At 44.5% G+C, this 25,611-nt stretch overlaps 1 protein-coding gene and 1 long non-coding RNA gene across 2 annotated transcripts; one reads left to right on the top strand and one right to left on the bottom strand.

The window, feature by feature from the left end:
- Nucleotides 1-448: 448 nt before the first annotated feature.
- On the bottom strand, nucleotides 449-14,271 carry LOC130367386 (uncharacterized). Its single transcript, XM_056569802.1, has 6 exons — nucleotides 14,019-14,271; nucleotides 13,576-13,705; nucleotides 13,417-13,493; nucleotides 13,251-13,325; nucleotides 11,237-11,607; nucleotides 449-919 (listed from the first exon to the last, which is right to left on the bottom strand). Exons 1-6 carry the CDS (start codon nucleotides 14,269-14,271, stop codon nucleotides 896-898), a joined length of 930 nt encoding a protein of 309 aa, XP_056425777.1. The 3' UTR covers nucleotides 449-895.
- Nucleotides 14,272-14,466: 195 nt separating this feature from the next.
- Nucleotides 14,467-15,011, top strand: LOC130367528 (uncharacterized). The gene is made up of 3 exons (XR_008892097.1): nucleotides 14,467-14,617; nucleotides 14,738-14,867; nucleotides 14,950-15,011. It is a non-coding gene; the product is annotated as an uncharacterized LOC130367528 (long non-coding RNA).
- The last annotated feature ends 10,600 nt before the right edge of the window (nucleotides 15,012-25,611 follow it).

Below are 25,611 nucleotides of genomic sequence, written 5' to 3'. Positions count from 1 at the left end.
AGTGCCCATTTAACATAGCGCTTCTCTGCTCCAACCATCTCTTGCCACCCTCTGGGTATAAATGCCCTATAGGCCAAGCTAAAGATATAACTTATTACAATTCCCATATATAAAACACCGGTCAGCTGTCACCCCTTTGAGCTCGATGGTGCACAGGGTTTCCTTTTAGATCGGTGAGGTTTTAGGGGGTGAGACCAGTCAGGGAAAGACACTGAAGGAAGCTGCCCATTGGTGCACATGATCAAATGGAAAGGGAACCTCCAGGAATATCATGCTCCTATAGGACATCCAAAAGCAGGCAAAGAACTCTGCGCTGTCTTGCAAGAAAGTTATCTGAACTCCATCAGATTCCCCATAATCCATATTGCAGACCTCTTTGTGATCTCTTCATTCACTTTGTAGTCATGTAAGCCGCAGATGACGTCACAGGGTTTAGATTGTCGCCACTCATAGGACCCAAAGCTCTATGTGCACAGTCGACTTCAAATTCGTCCCCCACAGAAAGGTCCAGAAGAGAGCTAAAAAGTCCCTGGAGTGTCGGAATGAGGTCAGCAGGTTTTGTAGCTTTAGGGAGCCCCCCGATCTGATATTATTTTGCCAGCTCCTAATTTCCACGTCATTGTGGAGGCGATATAACTGGAAGATATGGTGATCATGCAGGGCGACTTCAGACTGGACATATTCCGTGGTAACCAGCAAAGAAGTGTGATCAGTATCCAAATCAGTCAGTTTAATGTCCATCTCCTGTCAATCCAATCTCAGAGAGCTCAACTCCTGTCTATAACAGTATTCCGGGCACTCTCCTGCCTCGTGGGCAACATCTTCAGATATTCTTTATGAAAGAGCTGTAAGGACTTCTTTAGGTTGTTAATGGCTTCATTTGTGAGAGAGGTCTTCACATATTGAAAAGCTCCTGGTTCTGGGTGGAGAATTAAAAATAGCTAACAATATTTTAACTGAGCTTTAAATGGGTACTCTGCCCCTAGACATCTTATCCCCTATAAGATGTCTGATTGCAGGGGTCCCACCATTGGGGACCACTGCAATCTCTCCTGCAGCACCCACAATGACTCACGATACAGGAGCCGGAGTATCGTGATGTCACGCCCCTCCCATAGGCTTGCATTGAGGGGCGGGACGTGACATCACGAGGGGGCGGAGCCATGACATCACAATACTCCGGCCTATGGTCGTAACGCTTCAAACTCTGAGCCTTCCGCGTTGCGGAGAGCTCACAATGGTGGGTGAGGAATGAAAGATTGCGGGGGTCCACGGTGGCGGATCCCCCGCAATCAGACATCTTATCCCATATCCTTTGGATAGGGGATAAGATTTCTAGGGGCGGAGTACCCCTTTAATGTCTACCATGAGAACAAGCCATGTGTTTATGTACCCAAAGAATCAAGCAATAAATTGATCTTATCTGCAGACCGCCCATGCTGACCCCTGTTTACTGCCAAATTGGCTACAATGGGCACAAAAGCACCAAAACTGGAGCATGGAGGAACAGAAAGTGGCCTGGTCTGATGATTCACGTTTTCCTTTAAATGGGTGCTCTGGTGGAAAACATTATTTTTTTTTAAATCAACTGGTGCCAGAAAGTTGAATAGATTTGTAAATGACTTCTATTAAAAAATCTTTACCCTTCAAGTACTTTTTAGCAGCTGTATGCTACAGAGGAAATTATTTTCTTTTTGAATTTCTTTTTTGTTTTGTCCACTGTGCTCTCTGCTGACACCTGATGCCTGTATCAGGAATTGTCCGGAGCAGGAGAAAATCCCTATTGCAAATCTATGCTGCTCTGGACAGTTCCTGACACGGACAAAGGTGTCAGCAGAGAACACTGTGGACAAGACAAAAAATAAATTCAAAAAGAAAAGAATTTCCTGTGTAGCAAACAGCTGCTAAAAAGTACTCGAAGGGTAAAGATTTTTTAATAGAAGTCATTTACAAATCTGTTTAACTTTCTGGCACCAGTTGATTTAAAAAAATATATGTTTTCCATCGGAGTACCCCTTTAATCCATGTGGAAGGCCAGGTGTATGTGTCATTTACTTGGGGAAGAGATGGCACTATCGGAAGATGGGAAGCCAACAGAGGCAGTGTAATGCTGTGGGCAATGTGCTGCTAAAAATCTTTGGGTCCTGGCATTCAAGTGGATGTTATTTTGACTTGTACCACCTACCTAAGCATTACTGAAGACCAAGTACTCTCCAGTATCACTGTTCGGCCTCCGCTGTGATCCTCCTCCTGGTGTCGGGGGTCAATGCATCAGACTGCAGCGTGGCAAATAATGGGTGCAACAGTGCCCCGCCTTGGCCTTTGATTGGCTGAGCGATATTGTGACATGTGACAAGACTGCCCCTTTGATGGCAGTGGCCACTTTCAGCATGATTGTATTCATGCCACACTGCAAAATAGTCCAGGTATGGTTTGAAGAACATGACATACTGTAGAGTACACAGTGCTTAGTCAGCCTCCAAATTTCCCAGATCTTAATTTATTAGAGCATCTGTGGGACACAAAAAAAAATGCAAAAACAAAACTGATCCATGGAGGCCAAAACTTACAGCAGTATCCCCAACCAGGGTGCCTCCAGCTGTTGCAAAACGACAATTCCCAGCATGCCCGGACAGCCAACGGCTGTCCGGGCATGCTGGGAGTTGTTGTTTTGCAACAGCTGGAGGCACCTTAGTTCGGAAATACTGACTTAGGCCCCTTTCACACAACAGGTATCATCCTGTAAAAACCTACGTAATTTTGTAAAAAAAAAAGAGTCCTGAAAACGGCCTTCAAAAAATCCCATTCATGTCAATGTTTTTTTTTGACCATCCTTTTGCATCAGGCATGTCCGTTTTTACTAATGTCCGTTATTTTTGCCGGAACAAAAGACAAATGCACAAATTTTTGGTCCGGCAAAAGTAAAGTTAACATTGAAGTCTACGGGAAACGTATGGAAAAAAAAAACATCCGTTATTGTCCGTTTTTTAACATCCGTTTTTTGTACTGAGCATGCTCAGTACAGCTTTACAAATAATAGGTTAAAACCTGAACAAAAAATACCCGGATGCAACTCGTAATAACGGATGGTAACGGATGCCAGTTATGGCATCCGTTTTTTTTTCATCCGTTATTGTGAAATAACAGCAGTAAAAAAGCTGGATGGTACCTGTAGTGTGAAAGGGGCCTTACAGTATCTGCTGCTAATGTCTTGGTGCCTGATACCAGGGGACACTTTTCAAAATCAGAGACCATGCTTCGATTGGTCAGAGCTCTTTAAACGGTGTGAGAGGTGACTACGCAAAATGAGGCAGGTGGCTTAAAGAGGTATTCCAGGAAAAAACTATTATTTTTTTTTTTTATATATCGACTGGCACCAGAAAGTTAAACAGATTTGTAAATTACTTCTATTAAAAAATCTTAATCCTTCCAATAATTATCAGCTGCTGAAGTTGAGTTGTTCTTTTCTGTCTGGCAACAGTGCTCTCTGCTGACATCTTTGCTTGTCTCGGGAACTGCACAGAGTAGAAGAGGTTTGCTATGGGGATTTGCTTCTACTTTGGACAGTTCCTGAGACAGGTGTCATCATAGAGCACTTAGAAAAGATCAACTCAACTTCAGCAGCTAAAAAGTGCTGAAAGGATTAAGAGTTTTTTTTAATAGAACAAATAATGATAACGAAGAAAATGGGTCTGGCAACTCACGGTTCAGATGCTAGCTGCTAACAGGCTTGAAGTCCGTCCATGGGGCATAGGTAAGTGCGGGAAGCTCAGGAGGCGGTTAACCTGTTGATTTCGTGCAAAACACTTTGTCCGGCCTCTCCTCTCATCTACAAATCTGTTTAACTTTCTGGAGCCAGTTTATATATATATCTATATATATATATATATATATATATATATATATATATAGTTTTTTCCAGGATAACCCATTTAATGTTATGGCTGACCAGTAAATGAGTGAGTTTGACTGCAATAACATTAATGCTCTGTAGATGGTGCTATATACATTACAAACCTCTGCACTTGGTCCAGGACAGGTTTGCCACTGCCTGCAACCAGCAGATGCTAATAAAATCATAATGATAGTATTTAAGGTAAATGCACAGAAAATGTTCACAGCAAATCCACAAAGAATTTACAGGAATATCCAAATTCACTAGTGTAGATTTGTTGCTGTGGGTTTGTTTTGAAAATTTCAGTTTTGAAACATCTCCAAGAAAATCCTCATCAATACATTTTATTAGAGATACATTAGAAATTGTGCCAAGAATTACACCTACTATTCAAAATTCTCCAGACGCACCAAGCTAGAGAACAAGATGCTGCGAAAATTTGATATAGGGAACTATAGATATCCGGTATGACAGAAGACCGAAGCATAAACCCTGCTAATCTGGGCAAGGGTGTTTGAGATTTATATCCCATATGGTTAAACAAATAAACAGAACAGCCTGTTTCTCACGCAGATGCAGGATTGTTACAATGTATTGCATCTGAACAGCTATGTACCAGCCACAATGACATTAAAGTGGAACAAACTAACGGCAGTACAACAAAATGGCGCTATACCCGCCGTCTTCATGTTACAGGAACATTCCTAATCTCTCCACTTTGTCTATTGCTTTGATTTTCTCTTTGCCATAAAACATATTATAAATGCCCATATGTAAACATACAATCTGGAACACTTCTTTCTAAACTCCATTTGAATGAAGACATTTTTCAAGAATATCCAACAGTGAGAGATAATTGTACCTCAGATAAACAGAATCTCCATCCAAGAGTAGCAGTTTATAGAACAGAGAGAGCCTTGGAGTTGTATGACGAGAGAAGACAATAAAATCAAGGTTCTGAACCCTTCTAAACTTCAAGCTGTGCTACAGAAAAGTTGCTAAACATTCCATTAGAATAAATTTGCCAAGCTTCAAGTAATTATATTGATGCTGCCTATTCTGATTTCCAGGCTACAGAGATACAGCATCTGTCAGTTGTCAACATATGTGAGATTAATTCAGCAGCATGCAGCTGTACAGTACCAGATGGTTTGGCAAACTGTAAAGCCATTGGCGTAGATGGAGCCCAGTCACTTGATCTTACATAGACTGGGTCGTGGTTGTCAAGGAGGAGTGATAAACTAGCATGGATTCATTACTATTACTTAAAGGGACCCTAATCAGAAAACAAATGCTCACATATCAACTGATAAAGAGTGCAGCAAAAGAACGGAGCACTGACCGGTACTTGTAGTAGTATATTCTTGTGGGTACATCTTGTGCGGGGGAGCGGACTGCCGGGAGCGACTTCAGGCAACGGATCGTATCACGCGTCAGCAGTTCCTCAGGCCCTAGGGCCTGAGGAAGCGCTAACGCGTGATACGCACCTACTAACGTGTGCAGCACTTGCACCTACTACCAATCGGTTTTGCATGATATGATCAATTGCCCGAAGTCGCTCCCGGCAGTCCAGTTATCAGTTGATAACCACCAGTTTGTACGTGTAGCACTTGCACCTACTACCAATTGGTTTTCCTAGGGCCTGAGGAAGCGCTAAGGCATGATACGGTCCAATACCTGAAGTCGCTCCCGGCAGTCCAGTAATCAGTTGATAATCACCAGTTTGTATGTGTAGCACTTGCACCTACTACCAATTGGTTTTCCTAGGGCCGGAGGAAGCGCTAAGGCATGATACGGTCCATTGCCCGAAGTCGCTACCGGCAGTCTAGTTATCATTTGATAACCACCAGTTTGTACGTGTAGCACTTGCACCTACTACCAATTGGTTTTCCTAGGGCCTGAGGAAGCGCTAATGCATGATACGGTCCATTGCCTGAAGTCGCTCCCTGCAGTCCAGTAATCAGTTGATAACCACCAGTTTGTATGTGTAGCACTTGCACCTACTACCAATTGGTTTCCCTAGGGCCTGAGGAAGCGCTAACACATGATATGGTCCGTTGCCCGAAGTCGCTCCCAGCAGTCCGCTCCCCCGCACAAGATCTACTCGCAAGAATAAAAGAATATTCTACTACAAGTACTGGTCAGTGCTCCGTTCTTTTGCTTTCCTCTTTATCAGTTGATAACCACCAGTTTGTATGTGTAGCACTTGCACCTACTACCATTTGGTTTCTCGGCACAGAAAGCTACACTTTGTTCTTTTCCCGAGGTCATTGATTATGTATGGCCAGTATGAACAGTATGGCCAGTATGAACAGTATGGCCAGTAGCAGTGTATATGGACTAAACTATTTATGGCTGCTTCTGCAAAGTGATCATTCAATGGTATTTCAATCATTGACCTACTTATCTACATATCTAGATGGATATATACCTATCTACCATATCCACCTTATAGGTAGGGTCACACATGCTGTATTTTCCTACTTATTGATTTCAGTAGAAAAGTTTGCAGCAACAAATACCAAAAAATCCATCCAGCTCATCTCTCGATTTTATTGGTGGCCTACCCTGGAAGCTGATGTTGTTGATTTGGTGCGGGCTGGTACAGTCTGTGCCCGGGACAAGACCCCTCGCCAGAAGCCTGCTGGTCTCCTCCATCCTCTGCCTGTTCCTGAATGACCATGGTCTCAGACTTTATTACTGACTTACCTTTATCCCATGGCAACACAGTTATTTGGGTGGTCGTTGATCGATTCTCCAAGATGGCACATTTTATCCCTCTTCCAGGTCTTCCTTCTGCGCCTCAGTTGGCGAAACAATTTTTTATACACATTTTTCGCCTTTTTTCGCGGGCTGCCCACGCATATCGTCTCGGATAGAGGCGTTCAATTTGTGTCTAAATTCTGGAGGGCCCTCTGTAATCAGCTCAAAATCAAATTAAACTTCTCGCCTTCTTATCATCCCCAATCCAATGGGCAAGTAGAAAGAATTACCATATTTATCGGCGTATAACACGCACTTTTTAGGCTAAATTTTTTAGCCTAAAGTCTGTGTGCGTGTTATACGCCGATACCCCCCCAGGAAAGGCAGGGGGAGAGAGGCCGTCGCTGCCCGCTTCTCTCCCCCTGCCTTTCCTGGGGTCTATAGCGCTGCTGTCGGCCCTTTTCACCCCCTGGTTATCGGCGCCGCTGCCAGGGGGAGAGAAGGGGCAGCGGCACCCATTGCCGGCGCCGCTGCCCCGTTGCCTCCCCCCATCCCCGGTGGCATATTTACCTGAGTCGGGTCTGCGCTTCTCCGCTGCTCCAGGCCTCCGTCGTTGCTATGCGCTGAACGGCACGGCGCATGACGTCAGAGCGCCGTGCATAGCAACAACGCTGAGGACGCACGACGGAGGCCTGAAGCAGCGCGGACCCGACTCAGGTATTTATGCCACCGGGGATGGGGGGAGGCAACGGGGCAGCGGCGCCGGCAATGGGTGCCGCTGCCCCTTCTCTTCCCCTGGCTGTCGGCGCCGCTTCTCTCCCCCTGGCTATCGGCGCCGTCACCGATAGTCAGGGGGACAGAACGGGCAGCGGCGCCGATAACCAGGGGGTGAAAAGGGCCGACAGCAGCGCTATAGACCCCAGGAAAGGCAGGAGGAGAGAAGCGGGCAGCGACGGCCTCTCTCCCCCTGCCTTTCCTGGGGGGGTATCGGGGTATACACGCGCACACACGCACCCTCATTTTATCATGGATATTTGGGTAAAAAACTTTTTTTACCCAAATATCCTTGGTAAAATGAGGGTGCGTGTTATAGGCCGGTGCGTGGTATACCCCGATAAATACGGTAATCAGGTTCTGGGTGACTATTTGCGACATTTTGCTTCCTCCCGCCAGGATGACTGGGCAGATCTTCTACCATGGGCCGAATTCTCGTACAATTTCAGAGTCTCTGAATCTTCCGCTAAATCCCCATTCTTTGTGGTGTACGGCCATCACCCTCTTCTCCCCCTTCCCACTCCCATGCCCTCTGGTTTGCCCGCTGTTGATGAGGTGACTCGGGACTTCTCCACCATATGTTAAGAGACTCAAAATTCTCTCTTACAGGCTTCATCCCGGATGAAAAAACATGCCGATAGGAAAAGAAGAATTCCCCCCATTTTTTCTCCCGGAGACAAAGTATGGCTCTCCGCCAAATATGTCCGCTTTCGTGTCCCCAGTTATAAACTGGGACCACGTTATCTTGGTCCTTTCAAAATCAAGTGCCAAATCAACCCTGTCTCTTACAAACTCCTTCTTCCTCCTTCTCTCCGTATTCCCAATGCTTTCCATGTCTCTCTCCTTAAACCACTCATCCTTAACCGCTTCTCTCCCAAAGTTGTTTCTCCCACTCCAGTTTCCGGGTCCTCTGACGTTTTTTCGGTGAAAGAAATTCTGGCATCCAAGACGGTCAGAGGTAAAAAAATGTTTTGGGTTGATTGGGAGAATTGCGGCCCAGAGGAGAGATCATGGGAACCTGAGGACAACATCCTGGACAAGAATCTTATCCTCAAATTCTCAGGTTCCAAAAAGAGGGGGAGACCCAAGGGGGGGGGGTACTGTTACGCCGAGCGCTCCGGGTCCCCGCTCCTCCCCGGAGCGCTCACAGCGTTCTCCTATTCGCAGCGCCCCGGTCAGACCTGCCGACCGGGTGCGCTGCAATAATGTTCCCAGCCGCGATGCGATTCGCAATGCGGGACGCGCCCGCTCACTATGCGCATCCCGACTCGCTTACCAGACCCGTTCCCCGTCTGTGCTGTCCCGGCGCGCGCGGCCCCGCTCCTTAGGGCGCGCGCGCGCCGGGTCTTTGCGATTTAAAGGGCCGGTGCGCCACTGATTGGCGCATGAGGTTTTAATCAGTACCTTCACCTGTGCACTTCCCTACTTATACCTCACTTCCCCTGCACTCCCTTGCCGGATCTTGTTGCCATTGTGCCAGTGAAAGCGTTTCCTTGTGTGTTCCTAGCCTGTGTTCCAGACCTCCTGCCGTTGCCCCTGACTACGATCCTTGCTGCCTGCCGTGACCTTCTGCTACTTCCGACCTTGCTCTTGTCTACTCCGTTGTACCGCGCTTATCTCAGCAGTCAGAGAGGTTGAGCCGTTGCCGGTGGATATGACTTGGTTGCTACCGCCGCTGCAAGACCATCCCGCTTTGCGGCGGGCTCTGGTAAATACCAGTAGCAACTTAGAACCGGTCCACCGGCACGGTCCACGCCAATCCCTCTCTGGCACAGAGGATCCACCTCCAGCCAGCCGAAGCGTGACATCAGTTACATCGATGGAATAAAGCAAGATACAGATTGAGCACCAAAACTGTGAGTGCACTTATACTTTCTTCTAAATGATTTACCACTCATACCTTTTGTTTGCCTATTTTTATTATACTGTGACATCTGGGATCGGATATGATATACATACAGTTATATTATGGTCAACTGTTGCCTTTTTATGTCCATATCACATCCGTTCCTAGGAATGCCTGAGATTTTAGAACCATGTTCACACAATATATTTGCACTTTCTCAAGCTGATAGAGAAGATTAGAATTTATTTTATTTCAAAGATATTTACCCTACTATCTCTTGGGTCTAGCATGCTAATGTTATATGTCTTCTATTATTGTGTGTTGCTAAATGGATACAACACAATTGTTAAAGTACTGCAGGAGTTTCGGGCTTAATTAAATGCTATGACTCTCCTGCATACAAAGACTTGGAGAGGGGGAATTACGATTGCACTGCCCTAAAGGGTGGAGATATCGTTTTACCTTCCCTGCAAGAGGAAGGCATTGATGCTATGGACTGGCCCGCCCGTTCCCTAGACCTGAATCTGATTGAGCACATCTGGGACATCATATCTCACTCCATCCAAACGCCCCAGTGTATGGTCTCACAAGGGGTCTGAGGATCTCATCTCGGTACCTAATAGCAGTCAGGCTACCTCTGGCAAGCACATGGAGGGATGTGCAGCCCCCAAAGAAATGCCACCCCACACCGTTACTGACCCACCGCCAAACCGGTCATGCTGGAGGATGTTGCAGGCAGCAGAACGTTCTCCACGACATCTCCAGACTCTGTCACATGTGCTCAGTGTGAACCTGCTTCCATCTGTGAAGAGCACAGGGCGCCAGTGGGGAATCTGCCAATCTTGGTGTTCTCTGACAAAAGGCCAAACGTCTTGCACGGTGTCGGGCTGTAAGCACAACCCCCACTTGTGGATGTTGGGCCCTCACTTTTACAATTTGTGTGACTAAGGCATATTTGTAGGGCCGAAACGCGTCACTTGTGTCTACACAGTCCATGTATAAGCATTCAGCTGTATACATCTGTCTATACATTTGTGAGACAGGTTACAGGTGATGAGGGATGAAGATGTGAGCAGGAAGGTGGAAGCTGGAACCGGGCTGTCAAGGAAGGAGGTAGTTTCAAGACTGGAGTGTCATGTACTTTTATTCATATAACATATACACGCAACGCGTTTCAAAACCAATCTGTTTTTTTCATCAGGTGAGGCCATTTCCCATGAACTTAAAACTGTCAGTTATTCATAAGTCATTGGTTTATGATCTGCACTCTACTTCTTAATATTCTTATTAGCGATATCCTTTGTGGATAATACCCGTAATAATATTTTTACAACTTTTTGGTGACATTTCAGTAAATATGGCAATAATTAAATCCACAGAATCTACACAGGCAGTGTTATTGTTCTTCACAGCTCAGAAGCAGAGATGGAAGGAATTTTGCACACGTATTACTCTTCACACATACTTTTTAAGTTTCCTAAAAGTATTAATTATTTCTTCCATTTCATTTTATTTATCATGGCAAACGTGTCAGCCAATTGATTGCAATCCCCAGGTATCTGCCAAGAGCATAGTACAATTCTATCACATGGGAAAAGCATGTGTTTTAAAAATGGCACATGATATCTCAAATAGATATATCTAGTTAGAAATATATTTGATATAGCATGTGCAATTTCTAAATCTCATGCTTTTCCCATGGTAAAGAATTGTACTACGTACTAACAAAATACTACAAAAACTGTTTTTGCTGGTCTGGTCATCCTAATATCTATGAGCTGTCTAAGTTTGTTAGGGCAGTGTATTTCTGCCAAAACATAGATGGTCATACGTAAGTATTTTGAGTGACCGTGACCATGATGCAGCTTTGCTCTGCCATGGTCTTATATTGTAAATTATGCTTAAAGGGGTACTCCGGTGGTTAAAATTTTTGGCTATATTGCATCTTCTTTTAATGTTCATGTTTTTTGCAATTGACATGTATTATATGTTTGTGTAACATGTGTCTTCTTTCTTACCTGTTTGTGGGCCAGGAAGTTCTGTAGTTCAGCGTTGGATCTCTTACTGTCGTCCACGGCATCGGCCATGTTAGGATTAGGCTGTGAACAATGCGTCAGGGCCTTTTTTTTCTCTGTTCCTTTTTTCCGTGACTGGGCGGCCTCTTTCACGCCCATCTTAGGAATATGTAAGGTTTCCGAAGTTAGAGCTGGGGGGAGCGAAGTGAGAGCCCGGAGAACACACGTCTGCATGAGAGAAATAAGCCACGCCCCCCTCATCTTCCCCTCGCGGAGGACGCAGGTCGGCATGAGAGAATGAAGCCAGAGCAGGAGGAGAGAGGACGTACAGGGCTCCTCATCTCCCCTCCCCCTTCTGAGGATGCAGGTCTGCACTAAAAGAAGACAGAGAAGATAAGAGAGAGGACGTACACTCCTCATCTCCTCCCTGAGCTCTGTGTTCACTGAACAGGAGGATGACAAAGTGCAGGGCTGGGGATGTATACACTGCAGGGGCTGAGGAATAAATCTTATACTGGGGATGATTTCTATGTGTGAAGGGGGGGGGGGGGTACTCCTGAATGACACATGCTGGGAGTTGTAGTCCCTGTTATGTGTGTGTATGCTAGTGTGTATGCTAGTGTTTCCCAGGGAATGCTGGTAGTGGTAGTTTTGCAACACCTGGAGGCACCCTGGTTGGGAAACACTGGTGTATGCCCTACAGAGGTGTGGTGAACTACAACCCCCAGGAGACTACAGAGGCAGCATGCTGGTGTTATACCACAGACTGAAGTCTCCTGAATGACACATGCTGGGAGTTGTAGTCCCTTTTGTGTGTATGCCAGTGTGTCCCAACCAGGGCTGATTATATTTGTGTGCTGTGTATAAGGGGGCCGACCCGGGAAAATAGTAGGATGGGTAAAGGGCGGAACAAAAAAAAAGGAGCAGCCCCAAACCAGCAAGGCATGTGGCATGCTGGGATTTGTAGTTTTCAGCACAGTAAGAAACAGGAAATAGAAGCAAAGATAGGAAAACAAAGTGGGGGATAAAAAGAGAACAAAGAACAGAAATAGAGTTGCCTAAACAACAAGAATAGAAATTAAACAAAACAAATAGGGTAAGTCAAAAACGGAAAAACACATTGACCATCGGAGTACCCCTTTAATGGGTGGTCTAGTTTAGAAAAGCCACTTTCACATACCCTGTTATGAAATTCTTAGTTAATAGTGGCAAAGGGTTCCTCTGTTCATGATACATATTTTATGGCCAGGGTAGAGAGTGATAACAACATTTTGATTTAAATAGACATGAAAGAAGTAATCTGGGACCAAACTTTTTTTTTTTTAAAGCTTGGCCAAAAAACAAAACAAAAAACAGGGCTTATCTCCCTCTGCTCCCCTTGTGCCTCCAGTATCCTGCTCCTATCCTCCAGTGCAGTCTTCTTCCTGCTTCTTGTGGTCAACTAGTCTCACTGCAGCTTAGCTAATCACCGGCCACAGCACCTTGGCCCTTCGAGGATTGTCTGTCTTGTTGGACTGAGACTTAAAGGGGTACTCCGGTTGAAAACTATTTTTTTTTTCAAATGGACTGGTGCCAGAAAGTTAAACAGATTTGTAAATTACTTCTATTTAAAAATCTTAACCCTTCCTGTACTTATCAGCTGCTGTATACTACAGAAGTTGTATGGTTTTTGTAATTTTCTTTGTTCTTGTATTTTATTTTTTTTGTCTGACCACAGTGCTCTCTGCTGACACCTCTGTCCATGTCAGGAACTGTCCAGAGCAGGAGAGGTTTATTATGGGGATTTTCTCCTTCTCTGGACATGTCCTAATATGGACAGAGGTGTCAGCAGAGAGCACTGTGGTCAGACAGTTAAAAGAACTATACAACTTCCTGTGGTGCATACTGCAGCTGATAAGTACTGGAAGGATTAAGATTTTTTAATAGAAGTAATTTACAAATATAACAAAACGTATTATTGAATTGGCAAGCGCTGTATCAGACACATATCTATTAAAGCTAGGTGGTGGGGACTAACCTGATGCTGCTGTAGGAGGAGGGAAGGATCCTGATGGTATGGATGAAACTGTAGGTGGTGTGAGGAAGTGCTCACCTGATGACCGAAAAATGAAAACACAGTGACTGGATTATGTAAAGATATGCATATCAATTTGATTGAGCTCTATCTATAAAACATGGTCTACCTTTAAATGATCGGTCGCGCTGGTGCGAGCGATGGTGGTTTGAATGGCTGATGTGGTAAGCTGAAGGGGTGATTTTCCTATGGTATAAAACGGATTAAACAATCTGGTTATGGTGAAAAGAATGATGAATACTTTCAGCAGAGTCGTTCTTATTAATACCTGTTCAAGAGCTGTATTACTGATTCTGTATGGGTATTGTAGAGGAAAATGCTTGATGCTGTGGGCTCTCCCTGAGGGTACTCCAGAGGTTGAAAAAAATGCGAATGAAGCCCCTTTATACCGTTCAACTCTGTATAATTTATAATAATAATATAGTCACAACAGAGTATTGTAAGCTAATGGAATGTCCACAAAGCATAGGAGTATTTTTATAAGTAGATGATTACTATTAAATCACTTAGTGGCGTACCTGATAAAGCTCCCGCAGGTACCTGTTGCGCGGTCAGCACTGTTGCGGGCCCTCAATGGAGGTATTCCTGGATTAATAAACAGGTGTAGAGTTGGAGTTCAGTCCGGGAAATCGTTGGTTTGTAATCCGGTTAGTTAAAGGGAGCGTTTGGCGGCAGTGGGAGTGCGCCCCGGCCGGTGGCGTCTCGACCTACCTGCACGCTCGCTGTTAGGTGAATCAGGTGGAGGTGATTTGGATCTGAGTGACGTCACTACGGTATCCTCTATGGTCCACAAACCTATCGACGCGTTTCGGAAGGCTGACGGCTTCCTTCGTCTGGATAGAGCTAGTGGCTTGATGGTCCAGTTCTTGTAGCGGCGTGTCTCCGATGTTAACCCCTTACTGACCGGATTATCAATGTGTTGTTGCTCGTGGTTACAGATATGCAAACAGTTCCAATTCAGCATTTAAACCGTGAGGTACTAAAGAATTGAGGTTAAATATCCATTTGGTTTCACTTCTGGATAGTTGTGCAATAAAATTACCTCCCCTCCAGTGGGGGGTGATTTTTTCTAATCCAAAAAATCGGTCCCAATTTTTTGGATTAGAAAAAATCACCCCCCACTGGAGACGCCACCGGCCGGGGCGCACTCCCACTGCCGCCAAACGCTCCCTTTAACTAACCGGATTACAAACCAACGATTTCCCGGACTGAACTCCAACTCTACACCTGTTTATTAATCCAGGAATACCTCCATTGAGGGCCCGCAACAGTGCTGACCGCGCAACAGGTACCTGCGGGAGCTTTATCAGGTACGCCACTAAGTGATTTAATAGTAATCATCTACTTATAAAAATACTCCTATGCTTTGTGGACATTCCATTAGCTTACAATACTCTGTTGTGACTATATTATTATTATAAATTATACAGAGTTGAACGGTATAAAGGGGCTTCATTCGCATTTTTTTCAACCTCTGGAGTACCCTCAGGGAGAGCCCACAGCATCAAGCATTTTCCTCTACAATACCCATACAGAATCAGTAATACAGCTCTTGAACAGGTATTAATAAGAACGACTCTGCTGAAAGTATTCATCATTCTTTTCACCATAACCAGATTGTTTAATCCGTTTTATACCATAGGAAAATCACCCCTTCAGCTTACCACATCAGCCATTCAAACCACCATCGCTCGCACCAGCGCGACCGATCATTTAAAGGTAGACCATGTTTTATAGATAGAGCTCAATCAAATTGATATGCATATCTTTACATAATCCAGTCACTGTGTTTTCATTTTTCGGTCATCAGGTGAGCACTTCCTCACACCACCTACAGTTTCATCCATACCATCAGGATCCTTCCCTCCTCCTACAGCAGCATCAGGTTAGTCCCCACCACCTAGCTTTAATAGATATGTGTCTGATACTTGCCAATTCAATAATACGTTTTGTTATATCCATTATATATCGGTGTGCATTATCAAGAGAGCACATCTATTGGCCACGCAGCAGTCCAGCCACTGATCACATCCAAATCCATTCAGCGCTAGTGAATTTTTCTAATAATTTACAAATATGTTTAACTTTTTGGCACCAGTTGATTAGATTTCCCCCCCCCACATGAAGCCAAGAGTTTGGAATGCTTTGATGTACACTGCTAAAAAAAATAAAGGGAACACTAAGATAACACCACCTAGATCTGAATGAATGAACTAATCATATGAAATACTTTCATCTTTACATAGTTGAATATGCTGACAACAAAATCACACAAAAATTATCAATGGAAATAAAATTTATCAACCCATGGAGGTCTGGATATGGAGTCACATTCAAAATCAAAGTGGAAAACCACACTACAGGCTGATCCAACTTTGATGTAATGTCCTTAAAACAAGTCAGAATGAGGCTCAGTAGCGTGTGTGTGGCCTCCACGTGCCCGTATGACCTCCCTACAATGCCTGGGCATGCTCCTGATGAGGTGGTGGATGGTCTCCTGAGGGATGTCCTCCCAGACCTGGACTAAAGCATCCGCCAACTCCTAGACAGTCTGTGGTGCAACGTGGCGTTGGTGGATGGAGCGAGACATGATGTCCCCGACGTGCTCAATTGGATTCAGGTCTGGGGAACGGGTGGGCCAGTCCATAGCATCAATGCTTTCCTCTTACAGGAACTGCTGACACACTCCGACCACATGAGGTCTAGCATTGTCTTGCATTAGGAGGAACCCAGGGACAACTGCACCAGTATATGGCCCCACAAGGGGTCTGAGGAGCTCATCTCGGTACCTAATGGCAGTCAGGATACCTCTGGTAAGCACATGGAGGGCTGTGCAGCCCCCCCCCCCAAAGAAATGCCACCCCACACCATTACTGACCCACCACCAAACCAGTGATGCTGGAGGATAATGCAGGAAGCAGAACATTCTCCACGGCATCTTCAGACTCTGTCACGTCTGTCACATGTGCTCAGTGTCAACCTGCTTTCATCTGTGAAGAGCGAAGGGCGCCAGTGGCAAATTTGCCAATCTTGGTGTTCTCTGGCAAATGCCAAACATCCTGCACGGTGTTGGGCTGTAAGGATATCCCCCATCTGTGGACGTCGGGCCCTCATACCACCCTCATGGAGTCTGTTTCTGACAATTTGAGTGGACACATGCACATTTGTGACCTGCTGGAGGTCATTTTGCAGGGCTCTGGCAGTGCTCCTCCTGCTCCTCCTTGCACAAAGGCAGAGGTAGTGGTCCTGATGCTGGGTTGTTGCCCTCCTACTGCCTCCTCCACGTCTCCTTATGTGGTGGCCTGTCTCCTGGTAGCGCCTCCATGCTCTGGACACTACGCTGACAGACACAGCAAACCTTCTTGCCACAGCTCGCATTGATGTGCTATCCTGGATGAGCTGCACTACCTGAGCCACTTGTGTGGGTTGTAGACTCCGTCTCATGCTACCACTATAGTGAAAGCACCGCTAGCATTCAAAAGTGACCAAAACATCAGCCAGAAAGCATAGGAACTGAGAAGTGGTCTGTGGTCACCACCTGCAGAATCACTTCTTTATTGGGGGTGTCTTGCTAATTGCCTATAATTTCCACCTGTTGTCTGTTCCATTTGCACAACAGCATGTGAAATTGATTGTCAATCAGTGCTGCTTCCTGAGTGGACAGTGTGATTTCACAGAAGTGTGATTGACTTGGAGTTACATTGTGTTGTTTAAGTGTTCCCTTTACTTTTTTGAGCAGTGTAAAGCCCAAGGAGATGCATGTAAGACAAAATAAGGAGTTGTGGCTTAAATGAATATAAAAAGTGCAAACTGAAAGGAAGCACATACCTATACATGTAAAATGCTAACTGTAGCATAAAGTTTTCCAAACTTAAAGGGGTCATCCACCATAAGGTGATTTTAGTACGTACCTGGCAAACAGTAATGTTCATGCTTAGGAAGGATCTGCACTTGTCTTGGGGCTAAATGGCTATGTTGTGAGATTACCATAACACTGTGGCTAGCTTTTTGTGAACTGGGATTTCCTGTTTGAGTTTTCTTCTTTTGCCTACATATCCCATAATTCCATTTTCCTCCCTCCCACACATCAGCCACCCCACCCATTGAAACATAAATGAGCTGCATCCATTCAAAAGACCTGTTGTTTTCAATCAGGGTGCCTACAGCTATTGCATTAGTTGCAGATTGATCTCTCTACCACACAGCGATCCCTCCACCCATTGAAGCAGACAGGCCCCCTGTCATCAGCTGACTAGTGAGTCAGGTCTCGGCTGCATTGCAACCTGGGAAAAATCTGAGACAACAGTCATTTTGTATGCTGTTAAAAATAAATATTGGGGTAAAAATCACAGAAGAATTGTGAGAAAGCCGTCACACACAGGTACAGACAGTATATTATGAACTACTCTAACTTTACAGCTCCTGTAGCAAAGTCAAATAAAAAAAAATTCCTGGAATACCCCTTTAACGTGTTGGTGACACTTTTTAGAAATGCATAATTTCACCACATAGTAATTCAGTCCTAGGAGTGTGTATGTAAGGACATTTTAATACATACTCCTGCCTTCTGTGATTGAAACGCTTTTACTGTTTTAACCCAATTCCATTTACTGCGCACGCACAGCACTTGGCGTGGATACAAAAATACGAATGAAGAAGCCATTAAGTTGCTGCTGATTTTTGCGTGACGCACCTACACAATGCTAGCGTTTTGTGACAAACATTTTGATAAATAAACATTTTGATAAATAACACATAACATGTTAAATTGATAAGTATTTCTAACAGCTGCACAATATACTAAACCCCCTAAATGTCTAAAAGAAACAATTTAACAATCCGGTCCCTGACATTCCAATCCTTACATCAGTAAACTCTCATTAAAAGGCACTTTGCCAAATTTGATATGTGATTTCAAATGACACAAGATATTAAGTACTTAATATCCTAGAAATTAGTGATCACAGGAGCTGGAATTAAATGACTGGATTGGATCACATATCGGAAGCAATGAGATGATTTGTGAACGGCAGACAATATGGTGTTATCTCATGATCATGTCATATTTCACTTTTTTTTCACCTATGAAGGTGTCCTGTGATTTGTTAGCAACAGATTTTTTAAATTCTGTAGATCGTGAGGTGGGGCCTCCATGGATTAGACCTGTTTTTCCAGAAAATCCCACATATGCTCCCTCGGATTGAGATCTGGGGAATTTGGAGGCCAACACCTTGAATTCTTTGTCATGTAACTCCAACCATTGTTGAACAATCGCAAATCCACCATACACATGATGTGAGAGAAAATGTGATTGATCAGAACAGGCTGCCTACTTACACTGCTCCATGGTCAATTTCGGAATTTCACGTGTTTATTGTGGGTGTTTTGGGCGATGGATAGGGGTTAACAGTTGTTCTCTAGCCAGTCTGTGGCTTTGTTGCCCCATGTGCAGGAAACGGAGATGCACTGGGTATTCTGTCATCTTTCTATCATAGTCAGAATTATTTTTTCTGCAATTTATACTACAGTAGCTCTTCTGACCAGAAAGGGTAGCCTTCACTTCCCACACATGCCTTCAGTAACCATAACCCTGCCGCCAGTTCACTAGTTGTCCTTCTTTGGACTACTGTTGGTGGGTCCAAATTAATGACTGATAGGAACACCCCACAAGATCTGTCATGAGGTGCTCTGACCCCTTCTAGCCATTACAACATGGTCCTTGTCAAAGTCGTGCATATCCTTACATTTGCCCATTTTACAGCACAACACATCAACTTCATGAACTGACTTCTTACTTGCTGCCTAATATACCCAGGCTTTGACAGGAGCCATAGTCACGATATAATCAAAGTTATTTACTTCACCTAAAAAGAGAGGGGAAGGTGCTCGATAGGGTAAATCACACTTAAAATAAGGTAAGGTTGCATGAAAGCCGCTCACCCTGGGTGGTTGTGTACCGTTATACACAACAATGATTAGCACATAATAATAGATCAAGATCCACGTCTGCAGCCCTCCGGCTCCTTGGGTAAAACCTGTGGATAAGATAGGCTTCAGTATAGACAGCCGGTTCAATGCTGCGCTGACGGAACCCAAGTATACACGTCAGGAACAGGTAAAAACAGAATTAATGACCAAGATGCAAAGCCTTTCGCTGCGCATGCGCAGCGAAAGGCGTTGCAACTTGGTCATTACAGGGGTACTCTCGTGGAAAACTTTTTTTTTTAAATCAACTGGTGCCAGAAAGTTAAACACATTTGTAAATCACTTCTATTAAAAAATCTTAATCCTTCCAGTACTTTTTAGGGGCTGTATACTAAAGAGAAATCCAAAATAGAAATGTATTTCCTCTGATATCATGACCACAGTGCTCTCTGCTGACCTCTGCTGTCCATTTTAGGAACTGTCCAGACCAGGAGAAAATCCCCATAGCAAACATATGCTGCTCTGGACAGTTCCTAAAATGAACAGAAGAGGTCAGCAGAGAGCACTGTGGTCATGACATCAGAGGAAATGCATTTCTTTTTTGGATTTCTCTTTAGTATACAGCCCCTAAAAAGTACTGGAAGGATTAAGATTTTTTTAATAGAAGTAATTTATAAATCTGTTAAACTTTCTGGCACCAGTTGATTTAAAAAAAAAAAAAAAAAGGTTTTCCACGGGAGTACCCCTTTAAAGCTGTTTTTACCTGTTCCTGCAATGTATACTTGGATTTATCCATAAGATTTACTTCAGTGGTTTTAAATGGGGTTGACCAAGCAGCTGCCGCACTGGTGCTCCTGGTCTCCACTCATCAGGGCTACTTTCTGGTAGCTAATGATGTGTCATTCCCTCAAGAAGTGTCCCATTCAGCCAATCACTGAGTGAGGCAGGACACGATTTCTGCCCATTATATAACTTGTATATGGCATTGTCCATCAAATTTCCTCTGTGCAGGCATCACCTTAAATTGTTATTTGTCCATGAGCAACGTCTCTGGGGTCTCTGCTATACACTGCACAAACATAAAAGAGGATCCTGCACTTCCATGTCTCCATCCAGACCCTAAAAAAACAGCAGCAGTATAAAAAGCATTTAGATGAGTAGTAAACCATTTAAAGGGAACCTATTATTAGATGTTAACATATATAACCCGTGTCAACATGTTATATATGGTAAAATCTTCTTTCTCACCAGGAGACTTTCCTGCCAGCAGGGATGGTGAGGATATGATGTTTGAAAGTGTTACTCTGTTGACTCCATAAGTAGTCCCCTGTGCGGGGAGCTTTACTTACCTAGTCCTGTCTGCTCTGGCTGTAATTACGCCCACTCAGCGAGATTGACAGACAGACACGGTAAGGGTCATCGCTCTGCTCGGTTTGCTTAGGGAACAGAGCGGTGATGAGGGCCCTGTCAATCTTGATGAGGACTCTGGGCAGCCTGAGCAGACCAGACCCTGGTAAGTATAGCTCCCTTGCCCAGGGGACTACTTACGGGGCTGGTGGGGGATACTTTAAAACATCACATCCTCACCATCCCTGCCGAAAGGAACGTCTCCCAGGGAGGCCACACATTAAATATGGTAAAATCTGATGACAGTTTCCCTTTAAGATGTGAATCAAGCCCTAAGGTGAGATCTGTTACTTACTGCTTCAGGCTCACCACCATGAGCCCACAACACACAACCAATACTCCCTAGCTCCAAAAAGGGAGAACAGGAAAAAAGCATTAGCATGGAGACGATAATCAACCCCCAATTTATGTCCAGTAGAATTGAAAATTATGCAAAAATGTGAGGTTGTATTGCTATCTGTTTCCATTCTGGAGATCAAGCCTAGTCAGGCCATTGCAACAAAGCGCCACTTGTGACCTCTGGCTTCTGCATGACATGTACGTATTGTATGTCTTGAACGTTTGAACCTTAGTATAGCACTTGAGGCATCTCAACTTATCTTAAAGGGGTACTCCGGTGGAAACCGTTTTTTTTTTTATGAACTGGTGCCAGAAAGTTAAAGGGGTACTCTGCCCCTAGACATCTTATCCCCGATAAGATGTCAGATTGCCACGGTCCCGCTGCTGGGGACCCCCGGGATCCCCGCTGCGGCACCCCGCTATCATTACAGCACAGAGCGAGTTCGCTCTGTGCGTAATGACGGGCGATACAGGGAACGGAGCAGCGTGACGTCATGGCTCTGCCCCTAGTTACATCACGGCCCGTCCCCTTAATGCAAGTCTATGGCAGGGGGCGTGGCAACTGCCACGCCCCCTCCCATAGACTTGTATTGAAAGGGGCGGACCGTGACATCACAAGGGGAGGAGCCGTGACTTAACAATGCTCCGGCCCATGTATTGTCCGTCATTACGTGCAGAGCTCGCTCGCTCTGTGCAGTAATGATAGAGGGGTGCCGCAGCGGGGATCCCGGGGCTCCCCAGCAGCGGGACCACGGCAATCAGACATTTTATCCCCTATCCTTTGGATAGGGGATAAGATGTCTAGGGGCGGAGTACCCCTTTAAACAGATTTGTAAATTACTCCTATTAAAAAAATCTCAATCCTTTTAGTACTTTTTAGCAGCTGTATGCTACAGAGGAAATTCTTTACTTTTTGAATTTCTTTTTTGCGTTGTCCACAGTGCTCTCTGCTGACACCTCTGTCCATGTCAGGAACTGTAAAGAGCAGCATTTTGCTATGGGAATTTTCTCCTGCTCTGGACAGTTCCTGAAACGGGCATCAGGTGTCAGCAGAGAGCCCTGTGGACAACACAAAAAATTTAAAAGAATAAAGATTTTCCTCTGGAGCAAACAGCTGCTAAAAAGTACTGAAAGGATTAAGATTTTTTAATAGAAGTAATTTACAAATCTCAACAGAAGGTATCTCAGAGAAAGAAAAGGAATCAGGCACTGCAACACTGCCAACAAGCTTGTACGGGGGGTGGATAACACAAAAGCTGTATAGGACAACCGCATATAGTCCTTATGGGGGTGCACACTTGTAATGAAACAAAGTCCAGGTAATCCAGATAGCGGAGAGAAATGTAGTAAAGCAGCACTCACCCCAGATGACTTGTGCAGACAGGAACGATTCTTTATTCCAAATAACGATAAAACAGGGAGTAGGAGAACATACAGCGGGGAGGACAAAGACCGTAGCCACGGTCAGACGCGGGGGCACACCAATGAACAGCAACTAGTTTCGCGTCACATCGATGCTTCTTCCGGCTGCAGGTGTACGCCTCCTCTAAGCAGGTAAGTCTCTTATATACACATCGTCCCACAGTACATTTTACAAAACAGTGAGGCAACAAAAATTATAAAACAATAATGTGCATATTTAAAAACACTTAGAAAAAGCATGAGCGATAATCACAAGAAAGGGGAAAAATCTGGTCTTTCATTCAGTCCAAGAGGACCAACGGCATTCAACTTCAGTATCCACAGCGTTTCTCGCTGTAATAGATACCGATGCCTATCCTCACCTACGGTGGCGAGACCTACTCGCTCAAGGTCGGCAAACCTCAAACCATCAGGGCTACCTCCATGGCTTTCAGCCATATGCGAGATAAACCTGGGTGAGCCTTTGCCCGACCTGAGCGAGTAGAGATGTTCCCTAAAACGTGTATGTAGTGCCGTTTTGTCTTTCCTATGTAGAAAAACCTACAAGGGCAAATAAGGCAATAAACTACGTAGGTGGACTTACATGTTATTAATTGGTTAACAGTGATCACAGTGCCTCCTAGGGAAAGCTGTTTAATTGCTAAATTATAACGACAGTACCTGCAATTTCTGCATGCAAAATTCCCCTTGGGTTCTGAGTCACTGAGCCAATTAGTAACAGCCTTGACCTTTATGTTGTCATTTCTTTTGACCACGTCGCCTAGAGTCTTCGACTTCCTAAAGGTAACTATAGGTTTTTCCTTTGCCACTGGTCCCAACTCTTCATCATTGTCGAAAAAGAAACAATTGTCATGTATGGCCTTACGGACTAAATGGTTAATGGGGGAATTGGCAAAGGAAAATGTGAAACGTCTGTGGTTTTTGTTTCCATTATTACTGTCAATATGTTTTTTCGGACCTAATAATTCAGCGCGTGTCTTTTTTTCTGTAAGCTCTCTCAATCACCTTTTCCGGATAGCCACGCTCCATAAGGCGCTTCTTCAAAGTGCATGCTTGGGCAAGATAAGTATCGGGGTCACTGTTGACCCTTTTTAAATGAAGGAACTGGCTATACGGAATATTGTCCTTGACATACCTGGGATGGGAACTCTCATAGTGCAACAGGGCGTTCTTTGCTATGTCCTTACGGTACCCAGACGTGACTAAAGATCCACCAATGATTTCTAGGCGGACATCCAAAAAATCCAACCTCTTGTCTCCAAACACACTGGTGAATGACATGTTCACTGTGTTTTTCTCATTCATGTATTGTAGAAAAGCATTAAAGTCTGTCTCCTCTCCGTCCCACACCATCAGGACATCGTCCACATAGCGTAGATAATATTTAATAAAATGAATAAATGGGATCTTGGTAGAAAAAATGAAATCCTGTTCAAAAACAGCCAAAAAAATGTTGGCATAAGTACATGATACAGGCGTGCCCATGGCTGTGCCATGGGCCTGCCTGTACCACTGCCCATCATGAAGAAAGATGTTATTTTGTAGGACGAAGAGGAGTGACTCACAAACAAAATCAACAAAATTTGGGGTCTGTCGCCACCTGACAAGAAGGTGCGCATAGCCTGTACACCCGCATTGTGAGGAATGCGGGTGTACAGGTTTTCAATGTCGATAGACACCAGCTTGTAGGAGTCTTGCCAACAAAAGCCATCAAAGGCCAACAACAACTCGCCTGTATCCTTTAACAGAGTGGGGATAGTTTTTAGGAGCGGGGCCAACAACCACTCAAGGTATCCCGACAAAGCTTCCGTCAGGGACCCTATTCCAGCAACTATCGGCCTCCCAGTAGGTTTAGTGAAACTTTTATGCACTTTTGGTAAAACATACCACTTGGCAGGTTTTGGTGACAAAGAAACCAATTTCTCAGCAGTCTTCTGACTAATAGTAGATTTTTCTACATAACGTCTCAATAATGATCTGAGGAGGTCAAGAATGCGTCTAGTGGGATTCTCTTTTAATTTTAAGTATGTATGTGTGTCGCCCAAATGTCGGTCAATTTCTTTTTTATAAGCTTCCACACTCCAAACTACAGTAGCCCCTCCTTTATCTGCTTTAGTTATATGTAACTCATCTCTTGTCCTCAACCATTGTAGGGCTTTCCTTTCATTAGGGGGGAGATTATCTAGAGGGGCAGGATATATAAGGGCCTGTATATCTCTCATGACCGCCTGCTGGAACAGGTCGAGATTGCTGCCCGGAGTGATGGAGGGACTGAAGGTGGATTTATTACCACCTGAGAAATAACTATTGTTTATATGGCCGAGGCCATTGACAAACCCACTGGGGATGTCACTTTCAACTTCAGTCTCATCCATCAAACCGGCCAGCAACTCGACATTGGTTTTATCAATTGTATTAAATTCCTTGGACACATAAAAACCCAAACTGGAAATACTGCAAGGTTTTTCACCTTCTAACACAGGTGTAGATTTTTTATTTTGGCCCCCTTTTTGAATACGTGCAAAACATTTTTTTAGATTGACTTTTCTTAATGCTTTTTGTAAATCAATAGTGAAATAGTCCCGATCGAAGGCCTCATGCAAACCGAAATTGAGCCCTCTAGACAAAACTGCAAGGCTGAATTGAGCTCAACATCAGTTAGGTTAATGACATTGTCCGGATTACTCGTTATGTCCGCCAGGAAATATTTTTCCTCTTCACAGAGGCTCGCCGACCGTCTCTTTTTCCTGCCTCTGCCTCTTCTTGTTCGTCTGGTCTTGCAGGCCTTTCCCCCAAAGGGACCACTGTATTACCTTTAGTGGAGGTGGTAATAGGCGGGTTTCCCTCATCACCAGTGTTGTCAGACGGGCTGGAGTCTGACTCTGTTGTCAGAAAATCAGTGGCCTTTTTATGAGCCTTTTTCTCAGCTGGCCGTTTATGGCTGGTAGTACGTCTTCTGTTGTTCCTATTCACACCAGGTGGATTTTTCCATATGAAGATTTGATTAGATTCAAAATCATTTTTATCACGGACATACTTGTCACGTTTCTGTTCCTTGATATCGACTTGGTGAGCAGCTAACTTTTTTTCTAGGTTTTTCATTGAGATGGCAAACTTATTTTCTAGTAGACGCGTTTTTAATGCGTTTTTGGCTCGGCACAATTCTTCCGTGACGCGTGCATATTCGGCTTCATTCTTTCGTAGCACCAAT

This window comes from Hyla sarda, chromosome 4 (genome assembly GCF_029499605.1).
Source record: "Hyla sarda isolate aHylSar1 chromosome 4, aHylSar1.hap1, whole genome shotgun sequence".
Lineage (NCBI taxonomy): Eukaryota > Metazoa > Chordata > Amphibia > Anura > Hylidae > Hyla > Hyla sarda.
Note: the sequence above shows the minus strand (reverse complement) of the source record. Positions and strands in the feature narration are given on the sequence as shown.

Excerpts from the sequence above, each read along its gene's own strand:
- LOC130367386 (XM_056569802.1), bottom strand. The coding sequence starts at position 14,271 with ATGCTGAATTGGAACTGTTTGCATATCTGTAACCACGAGCAACAACAC. Across the intron at positions 13,494-13,575 it reads GTAATACAGCTCTTGAACAG|GAAAATCACCCCTTCAGCTT; the intron begins GTATTAATAAGA and ends TTTATACCATAG. Across the intron at positions 920-11,236 it reads ACTTCCTGGCCCACAAACAG|AACCAGGAGCTTTTCAATAT; the intron begins GTAAGAAAGAAG and ends TTCTCCACCCAG.